General features: G+C 46.9%; 1 protein-coding gene across 1 annotated transcript in view; it reads left to right on the forward strand.

Moving 5' to 3' along the window:
• The window catches only part of COL3A1 (collagen type III alpha 1 chain), a 2,242,195-nt gene that overhangs the window by 253,804 nt on the left and 1,968,762 nt on the right, over window positions 1–19,629 (forward strand). Inside the window, exon 5 of the mRNA XM_068244947.1 lies at window positions 254–334. Within this exon, the coding sequence (XP_068101048.1) occupies window positions 254–334 (81 nt within the window). The remainder of the gene's footprint in view (window positions 1–253; window positions 335–19,629) is intronic.

A 19,629-nucleotide genomic window follows, 5' to 3' on the forward strand; every position in this document is an offset into this window, starting at 1 on the left:
TTGAATATACCTCTTTCTTCCCTCACATTACCTGTGTCTTTAAGAAGAGGAATACTGGTGCTGGATTCCCATATTTTATACATAGCAGATAGCTAGACCTATTCTTACAAAAAAAAATAAAAAAAATCATTAAGTAGTAGTAGATAAATCAAATTAATATTTGATATGTATAAAATGATGTACACACTTAATTTTCTACATAATATTTTTTAATTGCATACATATGTTATATATATATATTTTTTTTTTTCAGGACTATCGTCCCCAGTATGACTCCAAATCTGGATATGATTTAAAATCTGGAGCAGGTCACTTGGGGGGTCAAGTTATGCCTGTAAGATTTCAATTTTTTTTTATCCCATCACATGTACTCTTTATTTTCAGAGATGCAGCGGTGGTGTGCTGTACACATGTAAATTAACAATAGTGAATAACTAAAATCTACTTCATGGCAATAACTTAATGTGATTGATTTATGTTCATGTTTCACATCAAATCAGATTCTGAATACATTTAGAGAACAGGAGCAGGAGAGACAACACTGACATAACATCAGCAGTAGAGCAGAAAAAGCTATGTAAATCCATTAAAAAAATCTTTGCTCTCGTTCTGAAGAATGATATGACAGTAGAGACTGTTATTGAATGTGTACATAGAGTTGGCAAGGACTGGGCAGTAGAGATGGCCCGAACGGTTTTCCGGCGAACGGTTCCATGCGAACAACGGGTGGTTCGCCTTCGCCGCCGAAGGCAAACTTTCCCGGAAGTTCGATTCGCCCCATAATGCTCTATGAGGATCAACTTTGACCCTCTGCATCACAGTCAGCAGGCGCATTGTAGCCAATCAGGCTACACTAAGCCCTGGAGCCACTCCCCCCCTTATATAAGGCAGGCTCCGCCGGCCATTACACTCACTCGTGTGCCTGCTATAGTCAGAATAGGGCGAGCTGCTGCAGATTGTTTCTCCTAGGGAAAGATTAGTTAGGCTCTTGGCTTGTTAGCTTGCTCCTGGCTGAATCTTATTGCTATAATAGCACCCCACAACAGCTTTTTTCAGAGCTAATCCTGTTCTTGTGATCTATTCTTTTTTCTTCTGTGTGTCCCACTGACACTTGTGTTGCATAGACAGCCTTGATAATTCATACTGTGTGTATGTCACTTCCAGCAGCCCAGCACATTCAGTGACTACCTGTGTGTGTGACAGGGAGCTGCACATTGTAATACCCAGTACTGCATATACCTAGTACCTGTTGTGTTTAGTTAACCCACCTCATCACTGCATATACCTACCTTTGTGTTCAGTGAACCCACCTCATTGCATATAACTACCTTTTGTGTTGAGTGAACACACCTCACTGCATATACCTAGTTGTTGTGTTGAGTGAACCCACCTCACTGCATCTACCTACCTTTTGTGTTGAGTGAACCCACCTCACTGCATCTACCTACCTTTTGTGTTCAGTGAACCCACCTCACTGCATCTACCTATCTTTTGTGTTCAGTGAACCCACCTCACTGCATATAACTACCTTTTGTGTTCAGTGAACCCACCTCATTGCATATAACTACCTTTTGTGTTGAGTGAATACACCTCACTGTATATACCTAGCTGTTGTGTTCAGTGAACCCACCTCTCACTGCATCTAACTACCTTTTGTGTCAGTGAACCCACCTCAGTGCATATAGTTATATGCAGTGAGGCAGACCCAGAGGAAGGCCACCTGGCACCGGCAGGTCTGTGCAAGGTCGTGTTGATGTGATTTCGTGGGGCCCTGGCCCAAAGTACAGTGCTCAGAAGAAGGCACGTCCCATCACTTCCCAAGATTGTCAGGACGTGCTTGACTATTTAACACAGAACACCTCATAGTGGCTGGATGGTGTAATGGTTAAGGGCTCTGCCTCTGACACAGGAGACCTGGGTTCGAATCTCGGCTCTGCCTGTTCAGTAAGCCAGCACCTATTCAGTAGGAGACCTTAGGCAAGTCTCCCTAACACTGCTACTGCCTATAGAGCGCGTCCTAGTGGCTGCAGCTCTGGCGCTTTGAGTCTGCCAGGAGAAAAGCGCGATATAAATGTTATTTGTCTTGTCTTGTCTTGTCTCCCGCAGCCACCAGCGCTACTACGAGCACCACACCCGCTGCATTTGACACTTCGCAGGAGTTATTTGGTGTGGAAATCACTGATTCACAGCCAATACTGCTACAACAAGATGAAGGCGCTAAGCAAGTTACTACACCTCATACGTCTGAGTTAGGTGGCGATACTATGGACGTAACGTGTGAGGAGGGGGATGATGAAGTACCTGGTGTTGGTGCAGTTTTGGAGTTGTCTGAGGAAAGCGAAGCTGGGCAGGATGATTATGATGAGGATTATATGGATGCCACGTATGTTCCCAATAGAGGAGATGACCAGGGGGACAGTTCAGAGGGGGAGTCAGAGAGGAGTAGGAAGAGACGAGCCCCTGAAAGAAGCAGAGGGAGCTCGTCCTCAGAAACAGCTGGTGGCAGTGTCCGGTGTCATGTATCGCCAGCTATGGACAGCCAGCCAACATGCCCTTCAACGTCAGCTGCTGATGCCATCATAGTGCCATCACCCCAGGGGGGCTCAGCGGTTTGGAAATTTTTTAACGTGTGTGCCTCAGATCGGAGCAAAGCCATCTGTTGTTTCTGCCTCCAAAAATTGAGCCGAGGAAAGGCCAACACTCAAGTAGGGACAAGTGCCTTAAGAAGGCACCTGGAGAGAAGGCACAAACAGCAATGGGAAGAACACCTGAGGAAAAGCAGCACCCAAAAGACAAGCCACCCTCCTTCTCCTCTTCCTCCTTCAGGTGCAGCATCTTCAGCCGCTTTCTCCCTTGCACCTTCACAGCCACCCTCCTCCACTCCGCCACTGCCCTTGAGCGGTTCCTGCTCCACAGCAGCCAGGTGTCCGTGAAGGAAGTCTTTGAGCGGAAGAAGCCAATTTCTGCCAGTCACCCTCTTGCCCGGCGTCTGACAGCTGGCGTGGCAGAAATATTAGCTCGCCAGCTGTTACCATACAAGCTGGTGGACTCTGAGGCTTTCCGTAAATTTGTGGCCATTGGGACACCGCAGTGGAAGATACCAGGCAGCAATTATTTTTCGAAAAAGGCCATACCCAAACTATTCCGTGAAGTTGAGAGGCAAGTGGTGTCATCTCAGGTGAAGAGCGTTGGGTCAAGGGTCCACCTGACCACGGATGCCTGGTCTGCCAAGCACGGGCAGGGCCGCTACATTACGTACACAGCCCATTGGGTCAACCTGGTGAACGATGGCAAGCAGGGAGTATGTGGCTGCGCAGCACTTGTGACACCTCCAGGGCTTGCAGGCAGGCCTCCTGCCACCTCCTCTCCTTCTCCTCCTGCTACATCCTCTTCGCTGTCATCCTCCTTGGCTGAGTGGTGTAATGACCTGTACAGCGCAATAACACAAAAGTCAGTACTTTAATTAGAGTGTGATCACACGTATGATATGCCTATAATGTTCTAAAACAGGAGGGGACCGAGGCTGCACTAAGCAATTATAAGGAGTGCAATAAATATTGTAAAAAAGAAATTAGGCTGGCAAAGATCGAAGCTGAAAATCAAATCGCTAGGGATATCAAATCTAACCCAAAAAAGTTTTACAAGTACATCAACTATAAAAAAAAAGAAAGGTTGACTGTATAGGACTCCTAAAGGATGAGGGTGGGAACTCAACGGTGGATGACCAAGGTAAGGCAGAGTTATTAAATGCTTTCTTTGCTTCTGTATTCACAAAGGAAACAGCACTGTTGCAAATTACAGATGCAGAAGAGTCTCAATCTTCCAACTGTAATATTAAATACTTAACACAGGAAGAAGTGAAGGCAAGACTAAATAAATTAAAAATAGACAAGGCACCTGGCCTGAATGGCATGCATCCTCGGGTCCTAAGGGAATTAAAGGGAACCAGAGGCCCCCAAAAAAAGCTTTTATACATACCTGAGGCTTCCTCCAGCCCCATACGCATGGATCGCTCCCACGCCGCCGTCCTCTGCTGCCTGGATCCACCGGTACCCGGTCCAGTCATGGCCGGCAGACGCGGCCAATTGTCCACATCACAGGGGCTCCCTCTTTACTTGTACGCATGAGGCTGCCTACTGCGCAGCCTCATGCGTACAAGTAAGGAGGGAGCCCCTGTGATGCGGACAATTGGCCGCGTCCGCCGGAAGTGACAGGACCCGGTACCGCCGATCCAGGAAGCGGAGGATGGCGGCGCGGGAGCGATCCAGGCTTATGGGGCTGGAAGAAGCCCCAGGTATGTATAAAAGCTTTTTCCTTTTTTTTGTATCCGTTCCTCTCTGGTTCCCTTTAAATTCAGTTATAGATAAACCCCTTTATCTTATCTTTTGTGACTCTCTTTCAACTGGCAGAGTCCCAGTGGATTGGCGTACAGCCCACGTTTCCCCATTATTTAAGAAGGGCAAAAAATCACATCCAGGAAATTATAGACCTGTAAGCTTAACATCAATTGTATGCAAACTATTTGAGGGGTTACTAAGAGATACTATACATGACTTCATAGTAGAAAATAATCTTACTTCTCAGCATCAACATGGGTTTACTAAAGACAGGTCCTGTTTGACTAACATGCTCAGCTTTTATGAGGTAGTGAATGCTAATATGGATATTGGGAATGCTGTAGATGTGATATACTTGGACTTCGCAAAGGCCTTTGACACTGTTCCACACAAAAGTCTGGTGCAAAAGTTGAGGATGCAAGGACTGGGGAAGAGTCTGTGTGCATGGATAGAGAACTAGCTAATGGACAGAAAACAAAGAGTTGTGGTCAATGGATCATACTCAAGTGGAAGACTGTTAGCAGTGGGGTCCCACAGGGGTCTGTACTGGGTCCAGTGCTCTTCATTTTATTTATTAATGACCTAGTAGATGCAGTAGTGAGCAATGTTGCTATTTTTGCAGATGATACAAAATTGGGCAGAATCATCAACTCTCAGGAAGATAGTGTCATATTGCAACAGGATCTGGATAGGATGGCTATATGGGCCCATACATCAGAGCCGGATTAAGGCTAAATGGAGCCCTAAGCAAAGTAACTGATTTGGGCCCCCCATCATGTCGTAATAGAATCAGAAGATGCAGCTGCACAGCAACATGCCGCACACACCGGGGCAGCCAAGCTACTGGTTGCTATGGGCAACAGCCCGCTTTCCTCTGTGGGTGCACAATGCAGGGAATAGCAGCGGCAAAATGAGTGAGAGATGAATGGCTGGGACATTTGCACTCAGGTGCTGGGGCACCCCTGTGAAGAGGGCCCCAGATATCACAGCAGCAGCACTTTCCCCCTGCATCTCCAGCCTGGCAATAGCAGAAAGCTCTGGACACCGCCAAACCGGAAGCCGTTCCCCAGACAGAATTACATAACCACCCCCACCACCGAACAACCGATTTCCTCCCAAACTAGACAGCCACCATGCAGCATCCATCCCAGTGAATACGATAGTCCAGCAGAGAAGGCAGCCGCAGCAGGGGAGAATGACAGCACCAGATGACTCACATTCACCTATTGCGATCCAAGCAATAGAGGTCCCGTCATCCGGAGCCCATCTGTCTCCTCTAGAGTGCTGCCGCTTTGTTACTACTACTATTACTACTTCCTACTTCCTGTCTGATCTGAGAATCAGGAAGTTCAGAGCAAGCGGCTGCACTGTAGAAGAGAAAGATGGGTTTTCAGATGACGGGATCTGTATCGCTTGGATCATGGATTGGTGAGTGAGCGTTTGCCATCTGCTGCTATCATTCTTGCTGCAGCTGTGGTTCTCTGTGGGAAGGGAGGGCGGAGTGGGCAGCGGCAGAGCGCACAGTAGCAGGAGGGGGACCTAGAAGGAGAGCCTGGCTCTGAAGACAATCAGCAGCGCACGGCATCATTTGACAAGACATATAACATTTATATTGCGCTTTTCTCCTGGCGGTCTCAAAGCGCCAGAGCTGCAGCCACTAGGACGCACCCTATAGGCAGTAGCAGTGTTAGAGAGACTTGCCTAAGGTCTCCTACTGAATAGGTGCTGGCTTACTGAACAGGCAGAGCTGAGATTCGAACCCTGGTCTCCTGTGTCAGAGGCAGAGCCCTTAAAGGGACTCCGAGCAGTGCCTGTGGGTATGCCTTTAAGCATACCCACAACTAATTAATTACCTTCCTCACACCTACCAGCATGATGTTTGTAATTATATCCCCCTGGGTTCCTTATATTTCATTGCATTGTGCTGAATCGAGCTGCCGACTTTGGAGAAAAGTCGTCCTGTGGCCACGATTTCAATCTCGAAAATAGCAAAAACTAAAAGGCATAGGGCGGCCGTTTATATATCATTGGAAAGAGGAGAAAGAGAGCTTTAAAATGATATGCATCTTTCCATAGTTACTGCACTACTCAGAGTCCCTTTAACCATTATACCATCCAGCCACCACTGACAGGATGGCGAGGGCTGGTTTATGTGCTGATGGGGCCCCTTTGACTCTGAATGGGGCCCCAAGCGACTGCTTTTGTTGCCTGGTCGGTAATCCGGCCCTGACATACATGGCAGATGAAATTCAATGTTGAAAAATGTAAAGTCATGCATTTTGGTCGTACCAATGGTCTAGCACCATACAAAATAAATGGGATACAGTTGGGGACATCAAACTTGGAGAAGGACTTAGGAGTACTCATCGACAACAAGTTAAATAATCGTACTCAATGCCAAGCCGCTGCAGCTAAAGCTAACAAAATTTTGGGATGCATTAAAAGGGAAATAAAAACTCGAGATGCTAGCATAATATTGCCCCTGTTTAACTCTCTAGTAAGGCCACATCTGGAATATGGAATTCAGTTCTGGGCACCACATTACAAAAAAGATATTGCAGTTTTAGAGCAGGTGCAGAGACAAGCAACAAAATTGATACATGGGATGGAAGGTCTCACTTACCAAGAAAGGTTAGATAAACTGGTTTTGTTTAGTCTAGAGAAAAGACGCCTTAGGCCTGGTTCACATTGGCGTTCGCCGTCAGGATTTACCGGATCCGGACCGTATACTGTACAAACGGAACGGACGTTCGGCGATCCAATGTAAAATTATGGATCCGTACACACTCGTCCGTTCCTCACTGACCGGATCCTGACTGGATCCGGACTCTGGGCTACGGTCTGGATTTTTCCAACCTGCTCTATTTTTGCCGTACATTTCATCCGGCCGCCGCACCCGGACCGGATCCTGACTACACCATCTGCACAGCAGAAACCAATGAGAAACTGAAATGACACAACACACTGACTATAAAATCCGGCCTATCTACCCCACGTCCGTAGCGTTTTCTATGGTGATAGCGGCCATTTTGGATGGTGACACATGGGCCCAGCATTGGAGGATGGGGAAGATGTGTTTAGAGGGGTCTGGGTGTTTTGTGGAGGGTGGGGGTGGTGTGTTTAGCTAGGTATACTGGGGTGAGGTGTTGTGGGGGTGAGGGTGGGGTGTTTAGGGATGGTGGGGGTGGTGTGTTTAGGTCTGGATACTGACAGGGGTATGGACATCCGGGTATAGCTGTAGAACTTCTCTGGGTGTCGTCTAAGGTCCTGGTAGAGGGTCTGGAACTCTCCCTTCCTTTGCCTTCTCATGAGTAGAGGGTGCACCCACCATCTCCTGCAAGGAGCACGCTTCCTTCCCACATAGTAGTAGGTAAAAATTAAAAAGGAGACAATTCCCAGGTAAAATGAGTAAAAATACACTGGATCCATGGTCCAAACTGCACTCTCTATCCAAGGATGGTCTCCACACCTCAGGCTGTCTCCAACAATTACTCCAGGGCTTCTGCAGACCTCCCAGACCCCAGTAATTTATATAGTCTTATCTCTTTAAAAAATGGATCCGGATAGCAACCGGATCCGTAACGGATGAAAATCCGGATGCAAACGGACCGGATCCGGATTGCAACCTGATGCATCCGGACCGGATCCGGACGGAACGGATCCGGACATCTGGCCTGTTTTGGTACAAAACGCAAATGTGAACCGGGCCTAAGAGGGGATCTAATTAACATGTATAAATACATCAGAGGGCAATATAATAGCTTGGTGGATGAGCTTTTTGTCCCTAGGCCTTCTCAGAGGACTAGAGGAAATGATCTGCGCATGGAGGAAAAACGTTTTAGCCATTTATTTAGGAAAGAGTTCTTTACAGTAAGAGTGATTAAGATTTGGAATGCATTGCCACAGGAAGTCGTTATGGCAAACTCTATACCTGTATTTAAAGGGTGCTTAGATGCTTTCCTTGCGTTGAAAGACATCCATGGCTACAATTACTAGGTTATGCCTAATGATGTTGATCCAGGGATGTTATCTGATTATGTAATAATTAAAGTGACTTAGTGGCGCTCCTCTCAAACATAAACTATGTACGTCTCACTATAGGGAGAACAACAAAAACAAAACAAATTTCCATACAGTAGTACAATAAACAGGTAAAAGTTATTGATACACAGCATACAAAGTCCAATCAGATAAAATGGATCGCCACACACTTGGGGGGGGTATCCACCCTAAAAACAGTTTATAAGCAGAGCGTGCAGGCGCTCAACATCAGTCAGTGGATAGGCATAAAGTGCAAAGGTCCCTATCAGCAACAATGTCCGCACAGTATACTCTCACCATAAAGGATGGCTGATTTTATGGTGAATCAGCAAATGCACATATCAGCGAACTCCTGTCAACGGATGTCTTCAAAACAACTAGATCTGAAACTCAGAGAAGTGGATATACATAGCGTAATTCCGTCCAGAAGAGTATAACTCACAGCCCCACAAGTGGACCACACGTGTGAAACATCCTCCACCACACAGGGATAATAATAATAGCCGCTCACCAGATAGTGTGGCTGATCACACCAACAGACCAGCAACAGCGCTGTAATGGTAAGAGGTCTTCCAGATACTGCAGTCCTAAAAGCTTAAGACAAACGCTAACATAGCGTAATACTGTTTTATTTAAACATTTAAAATTATGCCAGTGCACTCACATTTCCTTAAATTGTAATGCGCATTATCATAAAATCCTCGGCAGTCCGGACAAGCTCATTCAGTCGCGTCTCCCAGCCTGCTCCACGCCAGGCGTGGCCTCTGGCGTGGAGCAGGCTGGGAGACGCGACTGAATGAGCTTGTCCGGACTGCCAAGGATTTTATGATAATGCGCATTACAATAAGAGTGCACTGGCATAATTTTAAATGTTTAAATAAAACAGTATTACGCTATGTTAGCGTTTGTCTTAAGCTTTTAGGACTGCAGTATCTGGAAGACCTCTTACCATTACAGCGCTGTTGCTGGTCTGTTGGTGTGATCAGCCACACTATCTGGTGAGCGGCTATTATTATTATCCCTGTGTGGTGGAGGATGTTTCACACGTGTGGTCCACTTGTGGGGCTGTGAGTTATACTCTTCTGGACGGAATTACGCTATGTATATCCACTTCTCTGAGTTTCAGATCCAGTTGTTTTGAAGACATCCGTTGACAGGAGTTCGCTAATATGTGCATTTGCTGATTCACCATAAAATCAGCCATCCTTTATGGTGAGAGTATGCTGTGCGGACATTGTTGCTGATAGGGACCTTTGCACTTGATGTTATCTGATTGCCATCTGGAGTCGGGAAGGAATTTTTTTCCCTTTTGGGGCTAATTGGACCATGCCTTGTAAGGGTTTTTTCGTCTTCCTCTGGATCAACAGGGATATGTGAGGGAGTAGGCTGGTGTTGTACTTTGTTCTCTGGTTGAACTTGATGGACGTATGTCTTTTTTCAACCAAAATAACTATGTAACTATGTAACTATGTGTTTAGGTGCACAGTATTACAGGAGTACTCCTACGTGATAACCCTTTGACTGTAGAGACTATCACTGGAAGATTGGTCGTACAGGTCGGTAAGAGGTCAGATAAAGGAAGGTACAAAATCAGGAGGCAATATCAGAGTCGGGGTCGGCAACAATTAGATAGGCAGAGTACAAAATCGAGAGACAGAGAGCAGAGTCAAAGGTATCAGGCAGAAAATAGGCAACAGATCAGATAAGCAAGGTACAGAATCGGCAGGCAGAAGAATGGTCAGAATAACAGGCAGAGATCAAAACACAGAAAATAATAATACGTAATAATACGTAATAATGGTATTGAATGCTACTAGTTACAGCTATCAAAGGTCTGAGCGCTAACACAGTGTATTCGCAACAGCAGACAAGGAGAAAATGACAGATGAGTCCTAAAATACCGTGGTGTAGCCCACAGCTCCGCCCAAAAGCCCAGCCAATCGGGAAGCAGACTAGTGTCAGCTGACCACCCAGGTCAGCTGACACGCTTCCTCAAACCATAAGTGCGGCGGCAGACCACGCGCACGCGAGCCCAATGCTCGCCACCGTCCTCATCCAGACCGGACCTCCCAGATGCCGATGGGAGGCCCAGAGACGCCACGGCAGGAGACGCCGTGGTACCCGATGCGGAAGCGGCGGCTGCGCCGCTATCCACATCAATCAGCGGCATAACATTACCCCCCCCGGGCATGGACTCCGGACATGCCCTGAACGGTTTTTCAGGGTGCAAAACATGAAAACTCCCGTTTTAACTCATCTGCATGTAGACGGTGATCTGGTACCCAAGACCTTTCCTCAGGACCATAGCCCCTCTAATAAACCAGATACTGCACAGAGTTTCGCACTTTGTGCGAGTCCAAGATCTCCTCTATCTCATACTCTGGTTCTCCATCAATAATCACAGGGGGGGGGGGGGGGGAAGGAATCTGCATAAACTGCTGGTTTGATCAAAGACACATGAAAAGATTTTACTCCCTTCATCATAGCTGGAAGTGCTACTTTGTAAGTTACCTCGTTGATCTTTTCCAGTGCCCAAATTCTCTTACATCCTATTTGCCACATCTCTAAAGCAGGGAAAAGAGAATTGGTCGCAGGTAACAGACAAAACTTTGGTGATTTCCCTGTGACTACCTGAAACGGGGAAAAACCTGAGGAGGTGTTCCGGAGATTGTTATGAGCAAATTCAGCAAAGGGGAGAAACCTGGCCCATTCATGTTGGGATTCAGCCACATAACAGCGCAGGAACTGCTCCAAAGACTGGTTAATCCTTTCAGACTGGCCATTGGTCTGAGGGTGATAGCCTGAGGAGAAGGATAGGGTCATACCCAGATGTCGACAGAAAGCTTGCCAGAATTTGGACACAATCTGTACTCCCCTATCTGAGACAATATTAACAGGTATTCCATGGATGTGGAAGATGTGTTCTACAAAAAGATCCGCTAATTCCTGGGCTGAAGGGAACTTTTTCAAAGCTATGAAATGTACCATTTTACTAAAATGGTCGACAACCACCCAAATCACTGTGTATCCATCCGAAACAGGGAGTTCTCCCACAAAGTCCATGGATATATGGGTCCATGGCTCTGTGAGCATAGGCAGGGCTTGCAAAGTTCCTGCTGGTGCCTGTCTCGAGGCCTTGCTATGAGCACAGACTGAGCAGGAACCTACAAACTCCCTGCAGTTGTTTTTTAACGAAGGCCACTATACACTGCGCGACAATAGCTCTTCAGTCCTCCCAATACCAGGAGGGCCAGCATTCTTGTGACTGTGAAACATATGCAAAATCTGAAGATGCAGATACAAAGGAACAAACAATACCCCCTCGGGTCTACCCTCAGGGGCATCGGCCTGATAAAACTGCAGAGTGGCAGTCAAGTCCTCTAAGGATTTAGTGGCCGCTATCACTAATTTGTCTGGCAGGATATTTACTGGAAGTGAGGGCTGAACTGTCTCAGGTTCAAAACACCGAGATAAAGCGTCGGCTTTGATGTTTTTATGACCAGGTTTATAAGGGATTATAAATCGGAATCGTGAAAAGAACAGTGCCCATCTAGCTTTTCTTGGGTTGAGCCTCTTTGCTCCTTCAATGTATTCCAAATTTGTATGATCAGTATACACTGTAATTACATGTTCTGCCCCCTCCAGCCAATGCCGCCACTCCTCAAATGCCATTTTTATTGCCAAGAGCTCTCTGTTGCCGATGTCATACTTATTTTCTGCTGGCGAGAATTTACGAGAAAAGAACGCACATGGGTGCAACCTACCCTGTGAACCTGAATACTGAGACAGTACAGCCCCCACCCCAACCTCAGAGGCGTCTACCTCTACTATGAAGGGACGGGTCACGTCAACATGATATAAAATGGGAGCGGCACAAAATAGTGTCTTAAGCTGTACAAATGCGCTGATGGCTTCCTCTGACCAATTATAAGTATCCGCCCCTTTTTTTAGTGAGGTTGGTAAGAGGCGACACCACCGTAGAAAAGCCTATAATACATTTTCTATAATAATTTGCGAACCCCCAAAAACGCTGCTAAGCCTTTAACCCCACAGGTTGAGGCCAATCCAGAACGGCAGCGACTTTCTTGGGATCCATAGAAAGACCATTCACAGAGATAATGTATCCCAGAAAAGCAACCTCTGACACCTCAAATAAGCACTTTTCAAGTTTTGCATAGAGATGATTCTGTCTCAATTTTTCCAAAACATATTTCACGTGCTCTCTATGTTCCCTGAGGTTCTTGGAGAAGATTAGTATATCATCTAGATAAACGACAACAAAGCGACCCAGGACTTCTCTAAAGATATCATTAACAAAGTCTTGAAAAACTGCGGGGGCATTGCACAACCCGAAGGGCATCACCAAGTACTCGTAATGCCTATCGGGTGTGTTGAAGGCCGTTTTCCATTCATCCCCCCGTCTAATTCGAATCAAGTTGTACGCCCCTCTCAGGTCCAGTTTGGAGAATATTTGAGCCCCAGAAACCTGCGCAAATAAATCCTCCATCAGTGGCAGGGGGTAGCGGTTGGGAATAGTTATCTGATTCAGGGCTCTATAGTCAATACATGGTCTGAGACCACCATCTTTCTTTTGCACGAAAAGAAATCTGCTCCTGCTGGGGATTTGGATGGATGGATGAATCCTTTTTCCAGGTTCTCTTTAATATATTCTTTCATGGCTATCTGTTCTGGCCCTGAGAGGTTGTACAAATGCCCCCGGGGAGGCATGGTACCCGGTCTTAAATCTTTGGGACAGTCAAACTCTCGGTGAGGAGGCAGTTTGTCAGCGGCCTTGGGACAAAAGACATCAGAATAATTCACATACGGAGAGGGAACCCCTTCAACCTGAACTTCAGTGGAACACAGGGTAATTTTCTCCAAACAGGTAACTTGACAGGCGGGGGACCAGGATAATAAATGCCCGGTGTTCCAATCTATCTGTGGTGAGTGCTGGCGCAGCCATGGAAGCCCCAAGACTATCATAGAGGTGGACATATTTAACACATAAAATGATAATTCCTCCTTATGTAATACTCCAACATGACATGTGAGAGGCAGAGTTTGCGAGAGAGGTTAATTATTCTGTAGTGGGGAGTCATCAATTGCTGTAACGTAAATCTGTCTCTTGATGGGCAGAATAGGAATTTCCCATTTAGAGACTAGGTCATAATCTATTAAATTAGTGGCAGAGCCAGAGTCAATGAAGGCCTGGGCAGAAAAAACTTGATTTTTCCATGAAATGGAACATGGCAAGAGAATTTTAGAAATGTTGGGAGGTAAAACAGGTTCGCCTAGGGTAGTACCTCCGACTAACCCTAGGCGGAAAAGTTTTCCGCCTTTTTGCTGCAGCTCTGCACAAAATGACCTTTTTCCCCACGAAATAAACAGAGCCCCTCTTTCCGCCTCTTAGACTTTTCTGCTTCTGACAACCTTGAATGACCATTCTGCATCGGTTCATCCGTGGAAGTTGAAGTCAAGGGACCGGAGGAGGCTGTTCTATAGGTAGTGCGAGACCTATTTTGTTTATGAAATCATACTATGCGTCTATTTTGACAGCTAAAGAAATGGCCTCGTCAAGTGTCTTGGGTTCAGGGTGGCGGAGCATGATATCAGTAACTGACAGTAACCCGGACAGAAAACAGTCAAGTAAAGCGTAATGTTCCCCCACCTAGAGGAAACCGCCCACTTCCGAAACTCGGATGCGTAGTCCTCGACCGTACCATGCCCCTGACGGAGTCCCTTTGACTTTCTTTCAGCTGTGGCGGCCACGTCAGGGTCATCGTATATGTCCGCCATTGCTACAAAGAAAGCCTGTACTGACCCTAAGGCTCATGACCAACAGGAAGATTGTAAGCCCAAGTCTGTGAGTCCCCACTTAAAAGTGTTTTAATGAGCGTTACCCGTTGTGACTCTGAACCTGATGAAATGGGTCTCATTTCAAAGTATGAAAGACATTGATTCCTAAAGTTACGAAAATCAGACTTATGCCCGGAAAATTTTTCAGGAAGAGTCATCTTGGGCTCACGGGCAGGTGAGGGAGGCAACGGTGGTACAGCTCTCTGATTAATCGCTTCGGCCAAGGTATTAATTTGAGCCTGCTGTGCAGCCACTGTGGCGGTTAACTGCTCGACAGCTGCAGTTAACGCCTGGACCTGTGCCTCCATACTATGGGTCTGCTGTTATGTAATGACCTGTGCAGCGCAATAACACAAAAGTCAGTACTTTAATTATAGTGTGATCACACGTGTTTAGGTGCACAGTATTACAGGAGTACTCCTACGTGATAACCCTTTGACTGTAGGGACTATCACTGGAAGATTGGTCGTACAGGCACAGTCGGTAAGAGGTCAGATAAAGGAAGGTACAAAATCAGGAGGCAATATCAGAGTCGGGGTCGGTCCGGGGTTGGCAACAATCAGATAGGCAGAGTACGAAATCGAGAGACAGAGAGCAGAGTCAAAGGTATCAGGCAGAAAATCGGCAACAGATCAGATAAGCAAGGTACAGAATCGGCAAGCAGAAGAATGGTCAGAATAACAGGCAGAGATCAAAACACAGATAATAATACAATGGTATTGAATGCTACTAGTTACAGCTATCAAAGGTCTGAGCGCTAACACAGTGTATTCGCAACAGCAGACAAGGAGAAAATGACAGATGAGTCCTAAAATACCGTGGTGTAGCCCACAGCTCCACCCAAAAGCCAAGCCAATCGGGAAGCAGACTAGTGTCAGCTGACCACCCAGGTCAGCTGACACGCTTCCTCAAACCATAAGTGCGGCAGCGGTCCACACGCGAGCCCAATGCTCACCACCGTCCTCATCCAGACCGGACCTCCCAGATGCCGATGGGAGGCCCGGAGACGCCATGGCGGGAGACGCCATGGTACCCGATGCGGAAGCGGCGGCTGCGCCGCTATCTGCATCAATCAGCAGCATAACAAGTGGCAGTTCAACTCTAGTGGTGCTGCCATCTCCTCCTCTCCAGCTACACAGCCCCATCTCCCCAGAGCCTACGCTGCATACCAGGTACGATGGTGTCACGCCATTTTAGACATGTCTTGCCTCAAAGCGGAGAGCCACACTGGACCAGCTCTCCTGGCTGCTCTTAACAAAGAGGTGGAGCAATGGCTGACCCAGCACCAGCTGAAGATCGGCAACGTGGTGTGTGACAACGGCAGCAATCTCCTTTCCGTTTTGAATTTGGGAAAGCTGACACATGTACCCTGCATGGCACATGTGCTGAATCTGGTCGTGCAAAGATTTGTGTCAAAGTACCCAGGCTTAAAGGACGTCCTGAAGCAGGCCAGGAAGTTGTGTGGGCATTTCAGGCGGTCTTGCACGGCCTTGGCACGCTTTGCGGACATTCAGCGGAGAAACAACTTGCCGGTGAGACGCTTGATATGCGATAGCTCGACTCGCTGGAATTCCAACCTGCTCATGTTCTCTCGCCTGCTAGACCAGGAGAAAGCCGTCACCCAGTACCTGTACAATTACAGTAGAAGGACACAATCTGGGAAGATGGGTATGTTTTGGCCACAGAACTGGACACTGATGCGAAATGCATGCAGGCTCATGCGGCAGTTTGAGGCGGTGACCAACCTGGTGATTCGCGCTGAATGCACCATCAGCGACTTGATTCCCTATGCTTACTTCCTGGAGTGTTCCGTGCGTAGAGTGGTGGATAAAGCTGTGGACGAGAAGAAGAACAGTTACGGCTGGAGGAGTCGTGGGAGCAATTTTCATCCGAACCAGATGTTTCCTCAACACCTGCGGCAGCACAAAGGGGGGAAGGAGGAAGAAGAAGAGGAGTCGTGTGGAGAAAAAGAGGAGTCAGACTCGGATGATGAGGAAGGTGTTTCTGTTGAGGAGGAAGAGGCGGCGGCAGAAGAACAACCGCAGCAGGCGTCACAGGGGGCTTGTGCTGCTCCACGTTCCCGTGGTATTGTTCGTGGCTGGGGGGAGGAAGAGGACTTACGTAACGTCACTCAGAAAGAGCAAGAGGAGATGGATAGTACGTCTGAATCCGACTTTGTGCAGATGACCTCTTTTATGTTGTCCAGCCTGATGAGGGACCCCCGTATCAAAAAACTCAAGGGGAATGACCTGTACTGGGTGGCCACGCTACTAGACCCTCGGTACAGGCACAAAGTGGCGGACCTGTTACCAACTCAACAGAAGGCGGAAAGGAGCACTTGCAGAACAAGCTGGCAATGATGCTTTACAATGTGTTTAAGGGTGATGTGACAGCACAATGCAATAAAGGTACCACTGGCAGTAATCCTCCTCCTCCCATGTCCACGCAGGCAAGGACAGGACGCTCCAGCGATCTCATGGTGATGTCGGACATGCGGACATTCTTTAGTGCAACGCCTCGCCGTAGCCCTTCCGGATCCAACCTCCACCATTGTCTGTACCGGCAGGTAGCCGACTACCTGGCCTTAACTGTGGATGTAGACACTGCGAGCAGCGATGATGAACTCTTGGTCTACTGGGTGCGCAGGCTTGACCTGTGGCCAGAGCTGTCCCAATTTGCCATCACACTTCTCTCTTGCCCTGTCGCAAGTGTCCTGTCAGAAAGGACCTTCAGTGCAGCTGGAGGCATTGTCACTGAGATGAGAAGTCGCCTAAGTCACAAAAGTGTTCAGTACCTCACCTTTATCAAAATGAATGAGGCATGGATCCCGGAGGGCTACTGCCCGACCGAAGACTAAGTCAGTCCCCACACACAGCATCTCTGCCTGCAGGCCGCTTGCCTTCTCCGCCACCACCAACAGGGTCCAGGACTCTAGGCGGATTCCTGAATTTTTAAGGCCGCTGCTATACTCATTTTTCTGGTGCGTGTACATGCCTGCCTAATTTTTCTGGCTGCACTGCGGGCGGCTGCAACAGAAAAACAAAAGGCATGTACATGTGCCCATCCCCCTTCATGATCATTACCTTGCCGCGGTGAAGGGGCTTGCGTATCACAATGAAGCAATGACCACCGGCTATATGAGTGTCTCGGGTGGGGGTGGCACACCAAAGATAATAAGGTTGTTGCTTCATTGTGGTCAGACCAAATTTGATCAGCTGGACAGTCACTGTTGTTCTATCATTGAGCTAGCACAGCCCGGCGACCATATGGCCTGGAAAACTGCCACATGTTGCGCACCAGTCCAGCACGGCTGTCACTACGCAAACATAGTTACATAGTTACATAGTTACATAGTTATTTTGGTTGAAAAAAGACATACGTCCATCGAGTTCAACCAGTATAAAGTACAACACCAGCCTGCTCCCTCACATATCCCTGTTGATCCAGAGGAAGGCGAAAAAACCCTTACAAGGCATGGTCCAATTAGCCCCTAAAGGGAAAACAGCTGTTTGCGGTGCGTTAACACATTGAGTTTGGTGTGTCAGTGTGAAGCAGTACTCTAATTACACTCCCTGATTGATGTATGCAAGATGTTTGAAAGCACTTTAGGCCTGCAATTTAGCATTCAATGTGATTTCTGCCCTTAAAACGCTGCTTTGCGTCAAATCCAGATTTTTCCCCGGGACTTTTGGCATCTATCCCACTCCGCCATGCCCCCCCTCCAGGTGTTAGTCACACATCACTCCTCCTCCTGCTGCTGCTGTATTTATCCTCCTGCTGTCTGTGTTCCCACCGCCAGGGTCCACAGAATACATTGCTTGCTGCCATACGTCACTCCTCCTACTCCTGCTCTATTTATCCTCCTGCTGTCTGTGTTCCCATCGCCAGGGTCCACAGAATTATGCGCTGCTGCCATGCGCCACTAGCTATTACGCCACTACAATAGCTGTATACTGTTGTAAAAAAAAAATTCTGAGGTGCCTGGGTTGAAAACTGTGCTGTCCCAGTTGTGCATTGGACACAATGTGGGCTTCACGACTGCTGTCCGGAACCTCCTCCTGATCTTGCTGTTTATTTACAGCCATGGTACCAACGCTAAGTACCATGGCCCCGTTACATTGCCTGCTGCCACACGTCACTCCTCCTCCTGCTGCTGCTGCTGTATTTATCCTCCTGCTGCCTGTGTTCCCACCGCCAGGGTCCACAGAATACATTGCCTGCTGCCATGCGCCACTAGCTATTACGCCACAAATTTAGCTATGCTGGTGTTGAAAATAAAATGTTACAACAGTAGAGTTCTGTAAGGGAAAAAAACATTAAGTTGGGTTCAAGAGGAAGAATATGAACACAAAACAAAAAAAAAGAAGAAAAATAACCAGGTGAAGAAGAAGAAGAAAAACCAGGTGAAGAAGAAGAAGATGAAGAAGAAATAGAAGAAGAAGAAGAAAAAGAAGAAGAAGAAAAAAAGGAGGTGATGAAGAAGAAGTAGAAGAAAAAGAAGAACCAAGTGGTGAAGAAGAAAAAGAAGAACCAGGTGAAGAAGATGAAGAACCAGGTGAAGAAGAAGAAGAACCAAGTGAAGAAGAAGAAGATGAAGAACCATGTGAAGGAGAAGAAGAAGAAGAAGAGCCAGGTGAAGAAGAACTAGATGATGATGAAGAAGAAGAAGAAGAACCGAATGATTGAAGAAGAAGAAGAACCAGATGATGAAGAAGAAGAAACAGATGATGATGAAGAAGGAGAATAGGAAGACGAAGAAGAACCAGGTGAAGACGAAGAAGAACTTAAAGAACCAGATGCCAGTGAAGAAGAAGATGATGAAGATGATAGTAATGATTGATGACGAGAAAGAAGATGGTAAAACAGACAAAGAAGACAGTGAAGAAAAAGATGGAGAGAACAAAAAGAAAAAGGTGAAGATGGTGAAGAAGAAGAAACAAGAAATGCAGAAAAAAAGTTTTCCATCACATTTTTTTTGTTTTGTTTTTAATTACACCTATTTAAATGTGATTTCCCTTTTACAAAAAAAAACAAACGCATCCAAATTCACGAACACAAATTTTTTCCTGAATTTTGTTACCGACCCTGAACCGAATTCGAATCGAACCGAATTTTGGCGATCGCAACCGAATCTGAATCCGAATTTTCCCCGGACCCGAATTTGAATGTACCCGAATCGAATTTTGGTACATTCGCGCATGCCTGATTGGAAGTAGTCCAACCCCAAGAAGGTAGATCACACATTAATACCCTCCTTAAACATGAGACCTGGTGGATGGAGCGATTGGGGACTGAATCTCCTGGTGGCCTTAATGAGGATTTTAGTCTCAGATGTTTTCTTTGACAGGTATGGCCAGACTTTTCTCCCTGGAAAGGGTTAATTATTTTGTAAGCA

The sequence above is a fragment of the Hyperolius riggenbachi genome, chromosome 7 (genome assembly GCF_040937935.1).
Source record: "Hyperolius riggenbachi isolate aHypRig1 chromosome 7, aHypRig1.pri, whole genome shotgun sequence".
Classification (NCBI taxonomy): Eukaryota; Metazoa; Chordata; class Amphibia; order Anura; family Hyperoliidae; genus Hyperolius; species Hyperolius riggenbachi.